Source organism: Vidua chalybeata, chromosome 6 (genome assembly GCF_026979565.1).
Source record: "Vidua chalybeata isolate OUT-0048 chromosome 6, bVidCha1 merged haplotype, whole genome shotgun sequence".
Taxonomy (NCBI): domain Eukaryota; kingdom Metazoa; phylum Chordata; class Aves; order Passeriformes; family Viduidae; genus Vidua; species Vidua chalybeata.
Genome location: NC_071535.1, coordinates 36,993,857 through 37,006,941, shown reverse-complemented (window position 1 = coordinate 37,006,941; position 13,085 = coordinate 36,993,857). Strand labels below are relative to the sequence as shown.

Below are 13,085 nucleotides of genomic sequence, written 5' to 3'. Positions count from 1 at the left end.
AGTGCCTTTTTGTTTCAGTTTGGTCGCCTTTTTTGTTTTTGTAACATGATGTGGGTGTGGCATATGGGATCACAGTTTAGTGGTGGATGTGGCAGCGCTAAGTTAACAGTTGGACTGGATGGTCCAACCTAAATGATTCTATGATTCTATGACATTGAAGGAGTGTGTTGCTGGCTTGATGGTGTAGTAGGAGGACCTGGAGGGCATTTGTGAGGACAGAGGCTGCTGGAGAATTCTGCAGGCTGGAGGGACCTACACCTTGCACAGTCATGCCTGTGCAGCTTATGGGATGTGGTGGCTGGCACAGGTTGTCCCTCAAAGCACTCCTGAACTCTAGTTCAGAGCATGCTGATATGCACTGCCCCCAAACCATAGAAATATAAGGTATTGTTTCAGTGGCATAAGGCTGATCAGTGACCTGTGCTCAGGACTGGTCCTTGTTCCCTTTAGGGTAACATGGAGTCTAAGGGCCTCTGAAATGCTGTGTGGTTGTTCCTCAGAGGCTGTGGTTTTGTTTTTTTCCTTGGCCCCATTCTTGCCTGGCCTAATGCCACGTGTTGTGCTGTGACTGAACAGAGTGCATGCAAACCGAAGCAGGCACTTCCAGGAGAAAGCTGCCTCTCTCTGCATCTCACCAAAAAAAAGGCATGTGCCATGCTTTTAAACCAGGCCTTGCTGGTCTGGTGCTGTGTTTGCTTAACCACTGAAGATGGATGCATGCCTGCCAAAAACCTTATCCGAAATGCACCCCAGATCACTGCTCTTGGATGAACATTTTGCTAGAAAACCCCCCCAAAATACAGAGCTTGCTATCTGCTGCCAAACACAAAGGAAATGAGACAGTTCTTATAACTATTACCTGCTCTTCATAGAAATTGCTTGCTTGTGTCTTTTAACTGTTTAATAATATATTAATTAAAAATAAAATATTGCAAAAGAGCACCAGACCCATGAAAGTCTTTATGCACTTAAGCACAAAACAAGGCTTTTTCCAGGTGTATAAGCTCTACTTATGCTAAATGCCTGCTGAGAACTTCAGAAGGCATTCACTGGTTTCAAGATTAAATGGAAGAAATCTGGGAGAAGATCTTCTGGCTTACAATGGTATGGAGAACCTGGAATAAAATCTACCTCCTGTGGTAAAACCCTCTTCAGTGGAATGGCAAAAAGCAGGGCAAGGAGGCAGCTGTACTGAGCCATAGCCAAGGCACATCTTTGTTCAATTAAATGGTAAATTTAAAATACTGAAATTGTTTTTTTTTTTTTTTTTTTTTAATCAGTTAAAAATGGTCAACAATAATGAAATGCATCAGTTTCCCATTACTTTGATGTGCTGGGCTTTTTGTATTTCACGACAGGCAGCAGCTCCAGCTGGGGCAAACAGAGGAGAGAGATGAACTAGCCAAAAAGATGAAATTATTAGCTCATGTATTGGATGCCTGTGACTGATCTGAATCAGACTGAATACAAACTCTAGATGTTGCATGTGCCCATAAAAGTATTTACATAAACTCGGTGTAAAGTGCTCCCCTCCCCTACCACTGGAGAAGTAGGCAGTGCAGAGGAGAGGACTGCAAGCAGAGAGCAGGAGTGATGCTTCAGTCTGTATAAAAAGGGATGAAGGCTGAAGTCCTTGTGAGAGGAGTTAAGGACTTGAAATTTTAGCTTCCACCTGTCAGGGAAGAGCTGCCAGTCATTACACTGTCCAGGGGGGGAAAATGCCATTTCTCTGCAGCTTCATGCTAGGTAACTTTTCTTTGGCTCAGAAACAGAGATAAGTAGGGGGAAAATGTATATATTCTTCCCAATGATTACACCATACCTTAGCATATGAAGCTTGCTGTCTGGGGACTAGACTTCCTCCTTGCTATCCTACTTTTCTTCTCCTTTTGCAATGAAACACTGATTGTTCATGCCTTATTTAAGTTTCAGATTCCATTAAAAATGAGTAACACTGCAGGACTTTTTTTTCCTGGTAGCTTCATCCAGAAAGAATTGGCAAATAAAGAATTGTTGGTTAATGTGTCATAAAAAAGATTGTGGAGACCACAAAGCACTGTAGGAAGTATATAACATTACCTTTGGCTGCACAGACCACCCAAATTCTGTTGGTATCTGCAAATCTACTTGCACATGGCTGTAGTTAACTCACAGCTTGCACCTCATGCTCTGCTCACTGCTCCCCATTCTCACAGAATCATTTCATGTGAGCAGTCTGGCTTAAAGGTCCCCCTGCCCTTTGGTTTAGTATCTTGGAATAGATTACACTTGGATAATAATGACAAAGTTGTTGTACACACAAAAGTATACCAGATGCAATCCTGTTTAATTATATTTAAAGATTTTATGAGATTAAATACATAATTTTAAAAGTTCAGAGGGAAGTGATTTACTTAAAACAGATGAATACATTTCCAGAGGGCTGAGTTAAGTTATAATTGTCTGGAATTCATTGAGGCAAATGTAATTTTTTTCTTCCTGCTTTTAGTAGAGAGGGAAACAGTTTTGTTTTATTTCCACTTTGTTCTAGGCTTAGGGTGGTGATTGTGGCTTGTGTCACTGTAGGTCCATCTTAAAATCTCTGGAAAATTCTGCAGACTCTCTCTCTGGTTTGATTTTGAAGGAAGGTGTTCTCCTACAAACAATATGCATCATCAGAAAATCAGGTATAATCTAGAGGAGTTTAAGTCTCTCTCTATATGTAAAGGACCCATTAAGTGTCTAGCTCAGCAGCAAAAGTCTGCCCAGCTGTGGGGCTAGGATTTCACATCAGCCTGTAAGGTTTGTACAGACTGCAAGTGCAAGAAAAATTATTTAAACAGGCCAGGTTTCTGAATTTGGCTGTAGCTGTGTTTTCATTGCCTGTGTCTCCCCTGAGCCTCCTTTCCCCATTCTCAACAACCCCAGCTCCCTCAGCCTCTCCTGGTAGGGCTTGTTCTCCAGACCCTTCTCCAGCTTCATTGCTCTTCTCTGGACACACTCCAGCTTTCCTGAAGTGAGCAGTCCAGAGCTGAACAAAGCACTTGAGGTGTTGCCTCACCAGTGCCAGATACAGGGGGACAATCACTGCCTTGCTCCTGCTGGCCACATTATTTTTGTGACATTAGTGACAGAGGAGCAGGACCTCAGGGCAGTTTCTTTGTAGGTGACTGCTACCTGAGCACAAACAGCACTGACATCTGTTCAGCTTTGCAGCACAGAGCCCATACCTCAGGAGTGAGCTTTTGCTGCTTAGTCTTTCAGCAGAGTCCCTGTCTGGAAAATCCCACATTCTTTTCTGGGAGGTCTCTGTGCTTGAAATGGGAGTTTGCACCATCAGTGTAGAATGGGCTCTGTTACCATGTCCTACAGAGTTTAAAAAAAAAAAAAAAAAAGAAAGAAAAGAAAATTAGAGGTAGAGTTTGCCACTTCTGGGTCCACAAAAATTTTTATTATGCTATGCCTTCCTTCCCAGTAAGCCACTATTTAGAGAGATGTCCAGAAGAGATCTAGATTCAGAAGAAATCAAGATCCAAAGCAGCTCCTTAATAAAAGGACAAATACCACACCCCTAGCAGAGAATAACCTGATGTTGGCCACCGTACAACTGAAAGACTTCTTTGCAAGTCACTCTGCACATTCCTCTGCCAGGTCACTACATCTCAGGTAGCAGGTGACTTCTGTATTGCTTTCTAACTGAGGCAAAAAGGACGGCTCAAAATGCCCCAAACTAAGCACATCTTGTCATTCTCTTTCTCTTACCATCAATTGCTAAAAGCACAGCTCATTCTTGAAGGAAATGAGGACATACCTATATTATTCTGTAGTGATTGCAGCCAGTTCTCCATCAGTCTCGGAGAAGGTGCTGCAAGGAAATACTCTGCCCCATCTCTCAGCCTGTAAATAAGGATAGGAAAAGGTGAACTCTAGCCAGTTTTGCCTTATACCTTCTGTGCTTGTGAGTGCAAGACACTCCAGTTATGCCTCCTAACACCATACAGCCTTGGGTGACTGTGGGCAGGGAGCTGCATGGGCTTTTATTTGTGCCCTTCTCCCTAAGACTCACCTCAGCATGAAGGCATTCTCCTTCCTGGTGTAATTCACCAGCTTCTCACATTTGGCACCAGAAATGCTGAGGGACAGGACTGTGGATATGTTCTGAAGGGGGATAAAATTAAAACAAAATGTCTTCTGTGGCCTTTCTGCTAGGATTCAATTCCACACCAACCTGCAGGCAGACTGCACACCCATCTCTTTATGCTTCTAACTTTAATTCTAGTATCACTGGATAGGATGAACCACAGAGGAGCCATGGACAATTGCATTATATCTTGAAGGCAATCCTTGAATAAGATATACCTTAAAAGAAGTATCTTTGAAAATTTCTGGAAGCTTATCAGTCTGTTTTCAGTTGTATGAATTGAATAATCACTGAATTTTCACTCAGCTCACATTTGAAAGGGAACAGATCACCCCAGCCCCAAACCAAAGGTGACATTTTAAAATTTATTTTTACATATGTAGACACAAAGTTTGCTAGAAAGATTAAAAACCCAAATTACCTTAGTTGCTTCTTTGTCATCATTATAGAAATCGAGCTTTAATCCATCAAGTTTTACATAGAAGGATTTCCAAGACCTTGAGTGTGGCTACATGAATAGAAAAGGTAATAAAATTCAGTTGTGAAGTATATATTTTATAGGAGTAGTGAAATCTTTCACATGCAACTTCCACAGGATGCCAGAATCTGTTGATATTATGATCACAGAAATTCCCACAGTCATTGTTATCTCTTAGAAAAACAGAACCTTCTATGGTTTATGTGTGGAGGAAGGGAAGGGTCTCTATGAGTGAGAACTGAACAAATGATGTAACCTGGTTCAAGCAAGCTCTACACCATGTGGTCAGCAACATTGCTGAAGGTGGATAATCAAAGTTCTGTCTAATTTTTGGCTATTAAAACTCCATTTTTTTCTCCCTAGCTGGAATACCAGCCCCTGCCTGCTAGTCACAGGCTAATTTTATCAAGTGTGTTGTTACTATCTAATGTGGCTGCTGAATTCTTCTTCATTTATTAAACTAACCCCAGTGGAATGCTACTGAACAATGTGCAAAATTAGCAGCTATTTCCAACCCCAACTATGTACCACTGAAACTTAGCCTAGTGCCACATGAGACTCTTCTTGATAAAGGATCATTAACTTATATTCATATTTTGTTATGGCAGTGAATAAAATTGACAATTTGGTCATTCAGAGAAAAGGAAGGAAACAGTTCTGAGGAAGGTTAAGTCATAGCTTTTCTTGTTGGGTAATATGGAATTTTAGTATCTCTGAACACTAAATTCTATGTTCCCAGAAGTGAAAGAAAACTAAATTTCTCTTCCAGAAGATGGAGTCCATACCAGATTCACCTTTTAAAAGAGGTCTTTCAAGTTAAAAATTTCAGAGGAAATATTCTATGGGACAAATAATCTGAGACAACTTGTTTATGTGCAAACACTCAGCAAAAATTGGTGTCTGTAGATTGGTGGTGAATATTAGAAAATTTCCTGGCCTGTTGTGATAATTAGGCTACTGCTTTGAAATGATATTATTTCCCAGGATAAGAACTTAGATTTCAGTTTCATTCAAACCTGTATTTAAGAAACCAATTCTTCAAAAATAAACAGAACCTTTATTCTGTTCTAGCACAGACAGAAATTATAAATATTGGGAGCATGAGACTGAGGGCTTCCACTGCTGACAAACTACCACAAGCTGTTACAGGATCATGAAGCTATAGGATTTTTGTGGTGTGGTGGGGTTTTTTTGGTTGTTGTGTGGTCTTTTTTTGGTTGTTTCATTTGTTTTTTTCCCTCCTAATTCAGTTGATATATTGAAACCAGTTGATATACTGTTTATAATTAGGAAACTGTAATTAACATGCTCATACAGCCTAGATTCTGCTTTATAAATCCATTAACTGTAGACAGACGCTGTTATGTGTGATTCCATGACAGGCAAAAATTCTATTGTCTCTTTCCCTGAGAAATCAGGTACTGCCAAAGCCAGTGGACACTTCCTCATGCATTTTAGGGATCGCTGAAGCAAACCCACACTACTGAGCTCCTCTTCAGCAAGACCTTATCCTGAAGAAGTCAGAGCAGATCTGGACTGTAACTCAAGGAACAATGAAATAACCCAGAGTGATGGTATTTATTTCTACCTGTTGTCTTCGTGGGAGGAGCTGGTCTCGCTTCTCTAGGAAACCCTCCATGTTCTGGAGACTTGCAGAAACCTGAGACATACAAGAACATTGCTACTTAACTTTAAAATAGCCCTTAGGCCTATGTTAAATTTCTAAAGGTATTTTTAGATAAACGCCATCCAAAGAAACTGATCCCTGGTTCCTCTAGACTTTACATTGACAGCACAGCTGGAAATCCTCATTAGGTTGCAATTGTATCTTTGATAGACCACCTAAATGAAGAGAATTCAAATCCTTCTCGAAGAATTTACTTATGGAATTTTCTCTATCTTAGTGTGTTAATTAGCTAATATTATTTTTATATTATTACATGCATTTTACAACTTAAATTGTTCAAGTTATTCGTACCACCTCCACAATTGTTGAGTTACACCAATGTATAGTGTTGTACTGGTACACTTGAGTATGTGACAAACGTGCTCCTCTCAAGAGTAGAGGAGCAAAAGGAAATAATTTTATCTGCCAATGAGTTAACAGTGAATTTCCTGCCAGGGTGAGCAAACAGGAGTTTTTGGTTCTAGTCTTGCACCTGGTCAGCTCTTTGACAAGTGTGCCATGAAGTCCTGCCTCTCTCTGACTTCTAAACAGAGCGGACACTAAGCACTACCACCTCACACAGAGGCTGTAGGTAAATCATCCTCTTTGTGAGATACCATCTGTTTTTAAGTGCTCTGCTGAGTATTCAGCAGCAGGAATAGCCTCTAGTTCAGGAAAAGAAAAAAAGAAACCAATATAGCTGTTAAGACCTAGGCTATAAAGCTTCGTAAATTAAAAATAGTTTTAAGCTGTACGTAGCTGCTTAAGTCAACTGTCTTTGTGGAAAATGTTTGAATTGAGAGGCACATAAATGCTTCTTGCTTGAATCCAGTAGTGTATCCACCAGAATGCTCACTGTATAGTGCTTTTTGTGACTTTCACACAGAACTTCCTGTTACTGCCTTAGTTTAACTAGCACAAGATAGTGGTTTTGTGAGGAGATGTCCTGGTTTTGGACAAATTAGGGGAAAACACCTCCAAAGGAGCCCCCTATAGGAAACCAAACCCTCCGCAACCTCCCCCCACCACCGGGTTCGGGAGGAATTCCTTCAGAGGGGAAAGTGGAAAAAACTTGTTTATTAAGAAACAACAAAAAACACTCCCCAGCACAAGAGAAATAGCCCAAGATGACCACGTGGGGACAGGAGAGAACCAGAAATTCCTGGGACTTACCGAAGATGTATTCTTTAACCTCTCCCAAGAGGAGCTAGCCAGCAGTAGGTTTGGTGAGTTATCTAGTGACCTTTGTCCAGGCTCGGGTGGTGTTGCTGTTGGTTTGGTCTGCAGGCTGGAGAAAGAGGAGCCTATAGCACCTTTTTCCTGAGGAGATCTGTGGTCTGTGGCTTGTGATTCTGACAAATTGCTGCTGTGTTGCTGGCTTATAGGAGTAGGAGATAAAGGAGAGCCTAAGATACTGCGACTTTCCAAAGATGCAGCTTGTGGGCCTGCCACCTTTGGTGTAGCTGGAGTGATAATCTGACCAAGCCTTGTCTCAGCTTTCATTTCTGTTCTGTTGCTGCTCTGCACTTCAGGGACTTCCGAGGAAGTGAATTCTTGGAACTTTGTTGGAGATTTTTCAATAGGGGAGAAAATAGTTTCAAGTGGGACCCTCCAGGACACGCTGTGTGCGGGCACAGGTGGCAGCGGCATTGTGCTCTTTGTCTCTGTCACTTTTGGTGGTGCATTCCTTTTGTCAGATGGTTTTCTTCTCAGAGAAGGAACCCTGACAACTTTGCCTTTATCCTTCTGCTCACTCTCTTCTGTGTCCACTTGTTTCAGGAGATTCATCTCTCTCTGTAGGACAGCAGTATTAATTTTTTTTTAAATTGCCTTCATGCATTCATGAATTCTTACCTAAGACTTTTTTTATTTTAAGCAGGAATGGCTTTCCAAATAAACTTTCTCCTGGCACTGAATCTTAAGACCTGTTTTTCCATTGGCATTCTTAGAGTTAGATCGGAATGTAATTGCTATGTGCTAAGCATTATTTTGTTGTCCAAATCATGAATACTAGTGGCAGTTAACCTCAAATATGGTGAATTCTGCCCTTAATAAGTTCTCTGGAGGCTGATTTTTTTTTTTAATAAGCTAAGGAGAAACTATGTTCCTTCTCTTGTGGCACTGCTTCTTTAAGTTTTCTGTAAGAACACTGAGTATCCAGGGTTGTTCTTGTGGACAGTTTTGGAGGGAAGGGCCTTTGTCCCTTCCCTTAGCCAATTTGCAAGTCACTGAACAAAACACAGATTAATTTTCAGCCTAAAGGCAAAGACAACCTCTATATTTTTCTGGTTATTTCAGGATAATGATTTTAAAAACTCCCCCACAATGAAAGAGAATCTGAGAGGCTGACTGAATATCTTTGGTATTTAACACAATCCATTGTAAAAATCTTAAACCAGAAGGAAAAAGGTCTATCTATGCATTGGTCTCCATTTATTTTCAGCCCTTTCCTATCCTCTGTCACTTTTAAGTGGCTCCAGCTCCCTACTGAAATCCTGAATGAAGCAAAATCTCTCCATCTTTGTAGCAAGGGATCACCCTGTTTCTCACACTGTTTTTGCTGGTCTTGGCAGAAGAAAATTTCCACTTCTCCCCTACAGCTTTTTCAAGCTAGTTGGTCTCTTTTGATCCACATATAGGTCTTGCTCTGTCTGAAGTATTTCAGCTTTGTTTACTCGTCTACTCTTGCATAGAGTGGCATTCAAACAATCAGTGACCCCCATAATCCTGTTTCATGCACAGCTCATCAGCCTTCTACTACTCACCTTAGTTTTCCTGCTTAGCTGAGCAAATTTCTCCTCCTGTGCTGCAAGCATCTTCTCAAAATCATGATGTTTCTTCAATAATTCTTCTACTTCAGACACTGAATCCTGAATGGAAAAATTGCCACATAGAGAAGTCCAAAATCAAGTCCATCAGAAGAGATTATACCTAAGATTTTCAGATTGATCCATTCTATTTAGCCAAGTGAGAATTCTGAAAACTTTGTAATTGGATGTCTAAACCCCTATTTGTGTATGAAAAAAATCTGAATTTACATTCTAAAAAAGGGTCTGTATCTTGCAGTCTGTCTGTTGTGCAGGAGAAAAAGGGCTCAAATACCAATCTTCCCTTTTCTGTAAGGCCACATAGTACCATGGCTTCCAGCTATAACTGTTTAGGTGCAGATTGAATACTTGGATTCCAGCTTGTGCTAGACACAGAGTTTGTTCCTGCCCAAAACAAATGCATCTGAGACTTCTTTCATGTCCTCTCCTTAGTTTCTGATACCCAAGTTCATGACTTTGTTTTCCAATCTTATAAATTATCAGAAGACAGTCAACAATGAGAAAAAAAAAACAGCAAAACAAACAAAAATATGGATGCTGGTGTTTAAAAAGGAATTTATAAGCTAGCTATAAAAGTGCCCGTGTAAAACATTCTACCACTTAATAGGAAGAACAAGGTGGGAAAAGCCCTTTTTCCCCCTACGAGATGCGGAAACCCCCTTTTTCCTTTTGAATCAGGCTCTCAGCAAGACAGAGAAGGTTCAACTTTCTGCAAGTTATGTGAAAAAATTATCTGGAATTCTTCCAGTGCTTCTACCACCCCCTGGAAGCCCCCACTTCCAGGAGTCCATCATCATGTCAAATACAGCAACTGCCCTGGGCTTACTTCTACAAGAAGACAGAGATCCTGCCCTTACAAATCTCAAGGGCACATTGCTGTTGAGATTGTGATTAATTTTAGGCCTGAGCTGGTCCATGAGCCAGGCTGTGTACATATGCTAAGAGGCACACAGTGCTCAGTAATGCTGAAGGGTTGTTACTCACCCCGTAGGAGGGATCTGAAAGAAAGCTCTCCTTGGCAGCCAGCCATGCTTCTGCTTGTTCAAGCTCTCTGCGGAGCAATTGGATCTCCCAGTTTTCTTCATATAACACTTTCCTCATGTCCCAGCTCTCCTTTACCTTCTTCATCAGCTCAGACAGCTCTAACAGTTTTTCTTCAATCTAGAAAAAGAATATTTGTAATGCCAGGAGTTGAAAAATCCAGTCAGCTATCTGACAGTCACTAATCTGCCTTCATGGTTTAGAAGATGATCTCTAGATAATTTTGTGGTGTTAGCATAATTTAGAAAAGATGCCTGAGTCCTCTTTTTTCCTATTTGAATTAATTTAGCATGTAAATTGTGTAGCTAGATAATACAACTTTAGGCATATTCCACATGCTGTATGACAAATATTCTGCCATATGATTTCCCAAGATGAAACTTTATAGCCAAGCAACTTGTACTATGAAACTAGTGAGAATCAGGATATTCAACAAATACATGCACTTATGGCAAGGTAATAATGGAGAGACTTCAACTGTGGAAAGTTTTCTTGTTCTTTCTACAACAGAAGTAATGTGATCTTGCATAAATTCTGAAGATGTTTTCAGTGGTGTGATCTCTGGATCTACAGACAGTGTCTACAGGTGTCTTAGACAGGCAAAGTCTAAAGATACACACATAACAGAATCACAGAAATGTTAACATTTTTTGCCCCTTTGGACATTTCTGAAGAATTACATCTCTTCTGGTGAACTCAGGACATCAGCAATGCAAGGCGATAGCATTGTAATGTAGCACAAGAACTTTAAAATGTGTTTTCTTTTTCTGTATGTCACATGAAATATGTAGCTTTTAATAGTAAAGAATCTGATTGTCCCATTTAGTTCTTCTGTTCTGAGACACAAAGCTGCACCTCCTGTCTGTTTCATCTCTTTGTTCACTCTTGTTTGTAAAATATTTAACTCTTCAACACACCTCTACAGACATGAAATGCCCATTCTTCATCAGGTCACCTCCTGCCCGCTGCATTTCTTCATATTTCAGCCACTGCTTCTCTATCTCACGCTTGTATTCCTCGTGGCGCTTGATGAGCAGCTCCGCTCCCAGGACATCGTTTGCCAGTTCCTCAGATATCACCAGAGCATGCATCTCGTTGGCCCAGGCCCTACAGAACAGGGACAAGGGGTAAAAAGGAAAGGAATCTGAATCTGCTGCACTTTTGGGAATGCACATATCCCATGGCTGTGGATACATGTATACAGACTTTTATTTGCTCACAGAAGATATTAATATTGTCTTGATTTTGCCTAGTATAGAGTTAATTTTGTTCTTAGTAACTGGTACAGTGCTGAGTTTTGGATTCAGTCTGAGAATAATGTTGACAGCACGCTGTTGTTTTGGCTGTTGCTGAGTAGTGCTTACCCTAACCAAGGGTTTCTCAGTTTCCCAGGCTCTCCCAGTGAGGAGGAGCACAAACAGCCGGGCAGGGGGAAACAAAGCCAGGACAGCTGAGCTGAAAGGGCCAAAGGGATACTCCATCCCATAGAACATCATAGCCCGTATGTAAACTGGGGGGAGCTGGCCAGGAAGGACCAATGTCTGCTTAGGGACAGGCTGGGCACCAGTGAGTGGGTGATGAGCAATCATATTATGCATCAGTAGGTTTTGGGAGGGTTATTTTCCTTTTCTTTAAAAAAAAATTAATTTTGTAGTTTAATTTTTTCATTATTAGTATTCTTATATTTTACTTTTTTTCAATTACTAGAGTGCTCTTATATCTTGTTTGTTTGCTTGTTTTTAATTTCTGATTCTCCTCCCCATCCCACTGGGAACCTGGGGGAGTGAGTGGCTTGGCTGTGGAAGTACTTAGCTGCTGACTGGGGGGTTAAACCATAGCAATATACAAAAATGTTGATGAAGGTTTACTCAAACATCTGGGGGACTTATCATATTCCCAGTGCTGTTTCCATACATAGCGTATTAAAAATAAAGATGTAGATCTGCACATACCAAAGCATTCTCAGAAAGAACTAACTGCAATTGCCTAGGCTACACAATTTAACAGTATTTTTATACTTTTTAAAGGAACACAGGGACTTTCAGATGCCCATGAAAACCTTACCACCACACATAAAAGTACTTCATGTGCACAAAGAGCACTCATGGAAAGATGCATATTGATAGATACTTTTAAAGAAACATTTTCTACTCCATAACTCTCAACTGGCACAAACTTATGCATGATTTACCTGAGCTTAGGATCTATCCCTTAGCATTGTAAATGTCCAATAGTCAGTGGTAACCATTCCACTGCCTTTGTATTTCTACTCCTGTCATAGGTGACCTTTTTCATTACCTATTCTAGGAGATTATCTTTAATGCAGCCGCTTTGACTCTGAGAAAAAGGGGCACTCATGTCTATGCAGATGCACAAATTACTTCACTATTTAACCCTACCTTCCTACAGAATCAACAGTATTTTCAATTGAAATTGTGACATTTATCCACAGGGATGGAATTCTCCAAGCCTATTTAGGAATTAGTCTAAAAAAAGTGTCTTTGTCATGCACACTATGCTGAGGCATCATGGTCACCTCTGATATCTGGTAAATTCTGTGAAGTGCTGTTGCCATGGATTGTTATTCAAGGATATTTGAAAGCAAGCTGCAGAGCACCTGGGGCAGAAATCAAATAACTAACAGCTATAATTTAGAAAATCCTGTATGGGAAAGACAAGAAATAAGACCCACTGCCAAACTCAAGGGGCCAATACATACATCAGCTCCCTGCAGTCATTGAAGTAGAGCTGGACTTGTTCTGCCTGGCTCAGTCTTGCCTTCCTCTCCAGAAACTTTTTGTCCAAGTTTTCCCAGCACTCATCCACATCTGTGAGTCTCTCCATGATGTTTTCCTTAACTTGAGGGTATGTGCGGCTGAGGTGCCAAGCGTCTCCTCGAATCCGTTCCAGCTCTTTCATGATGACTCCTAGATCTCTCTGGAATGGAGACAG

General features: G+C 40.8%; 1 protein-coding gene across 1 annotated transcript in view; it reads right to left on the bottom strand.

Moving 5' to 3' along the window:
- Window positions 1–2,325: 2,325 nt before the first annotated feature.
- SPTBN5 (spectrin beta, non-erythrocytic 5) overlaps window positions 2,326–13,085 on the bottom strand; it is an 89,897-nt gene continuing 79,137 nt past the window's right edge. The window contains exons 57-67 of the mRNA XM_053946138.1: window positions 12,853–13,070; window positions 11,051–11,240; window positions 10,077–10,253; window positions 9,030–9,134; window positions 7,438–8,058; window positions 6,187–6,258; window positions 4,542–4,628; window positions 4,046–4,137; window positions 3,791–3,876; window positions 3,210–3,345; window positions 2,326–2,635 (exon numbers count right to left, since the gene is read on the bottom strand). Coding sequence (XP_053802113.1) covers window positions 2,557–2,635; window positions 3,210–3,345; window positions 3,791–3,876; window positions 4,046–4,137; window positions 4,542–4,628; window positions 6,187–6,258; window positions 7,438–8,058; window positions 9,030–9,134; window positions 10,077–10,253; window positions 11,051–11,240; window positions 12,853–13,070 — 1,863 coding nt within the window. The 3' untranslated portion in view covers window positions 2,326–2,556. The remainder of the gene's footprint in view (window positions 2,636–3,209; window positions 3,346–3,790; window positions 3,877–4,045; window positions 4,138–4,541; window positions 4,629–6,186; window positions 6,259–7,437; window positions 8,059–9,029; window positions 9,135–10,076; window positions 10,254–11,050; window positions 11,241–12,852; window positions 13,071–13,085) is intronic.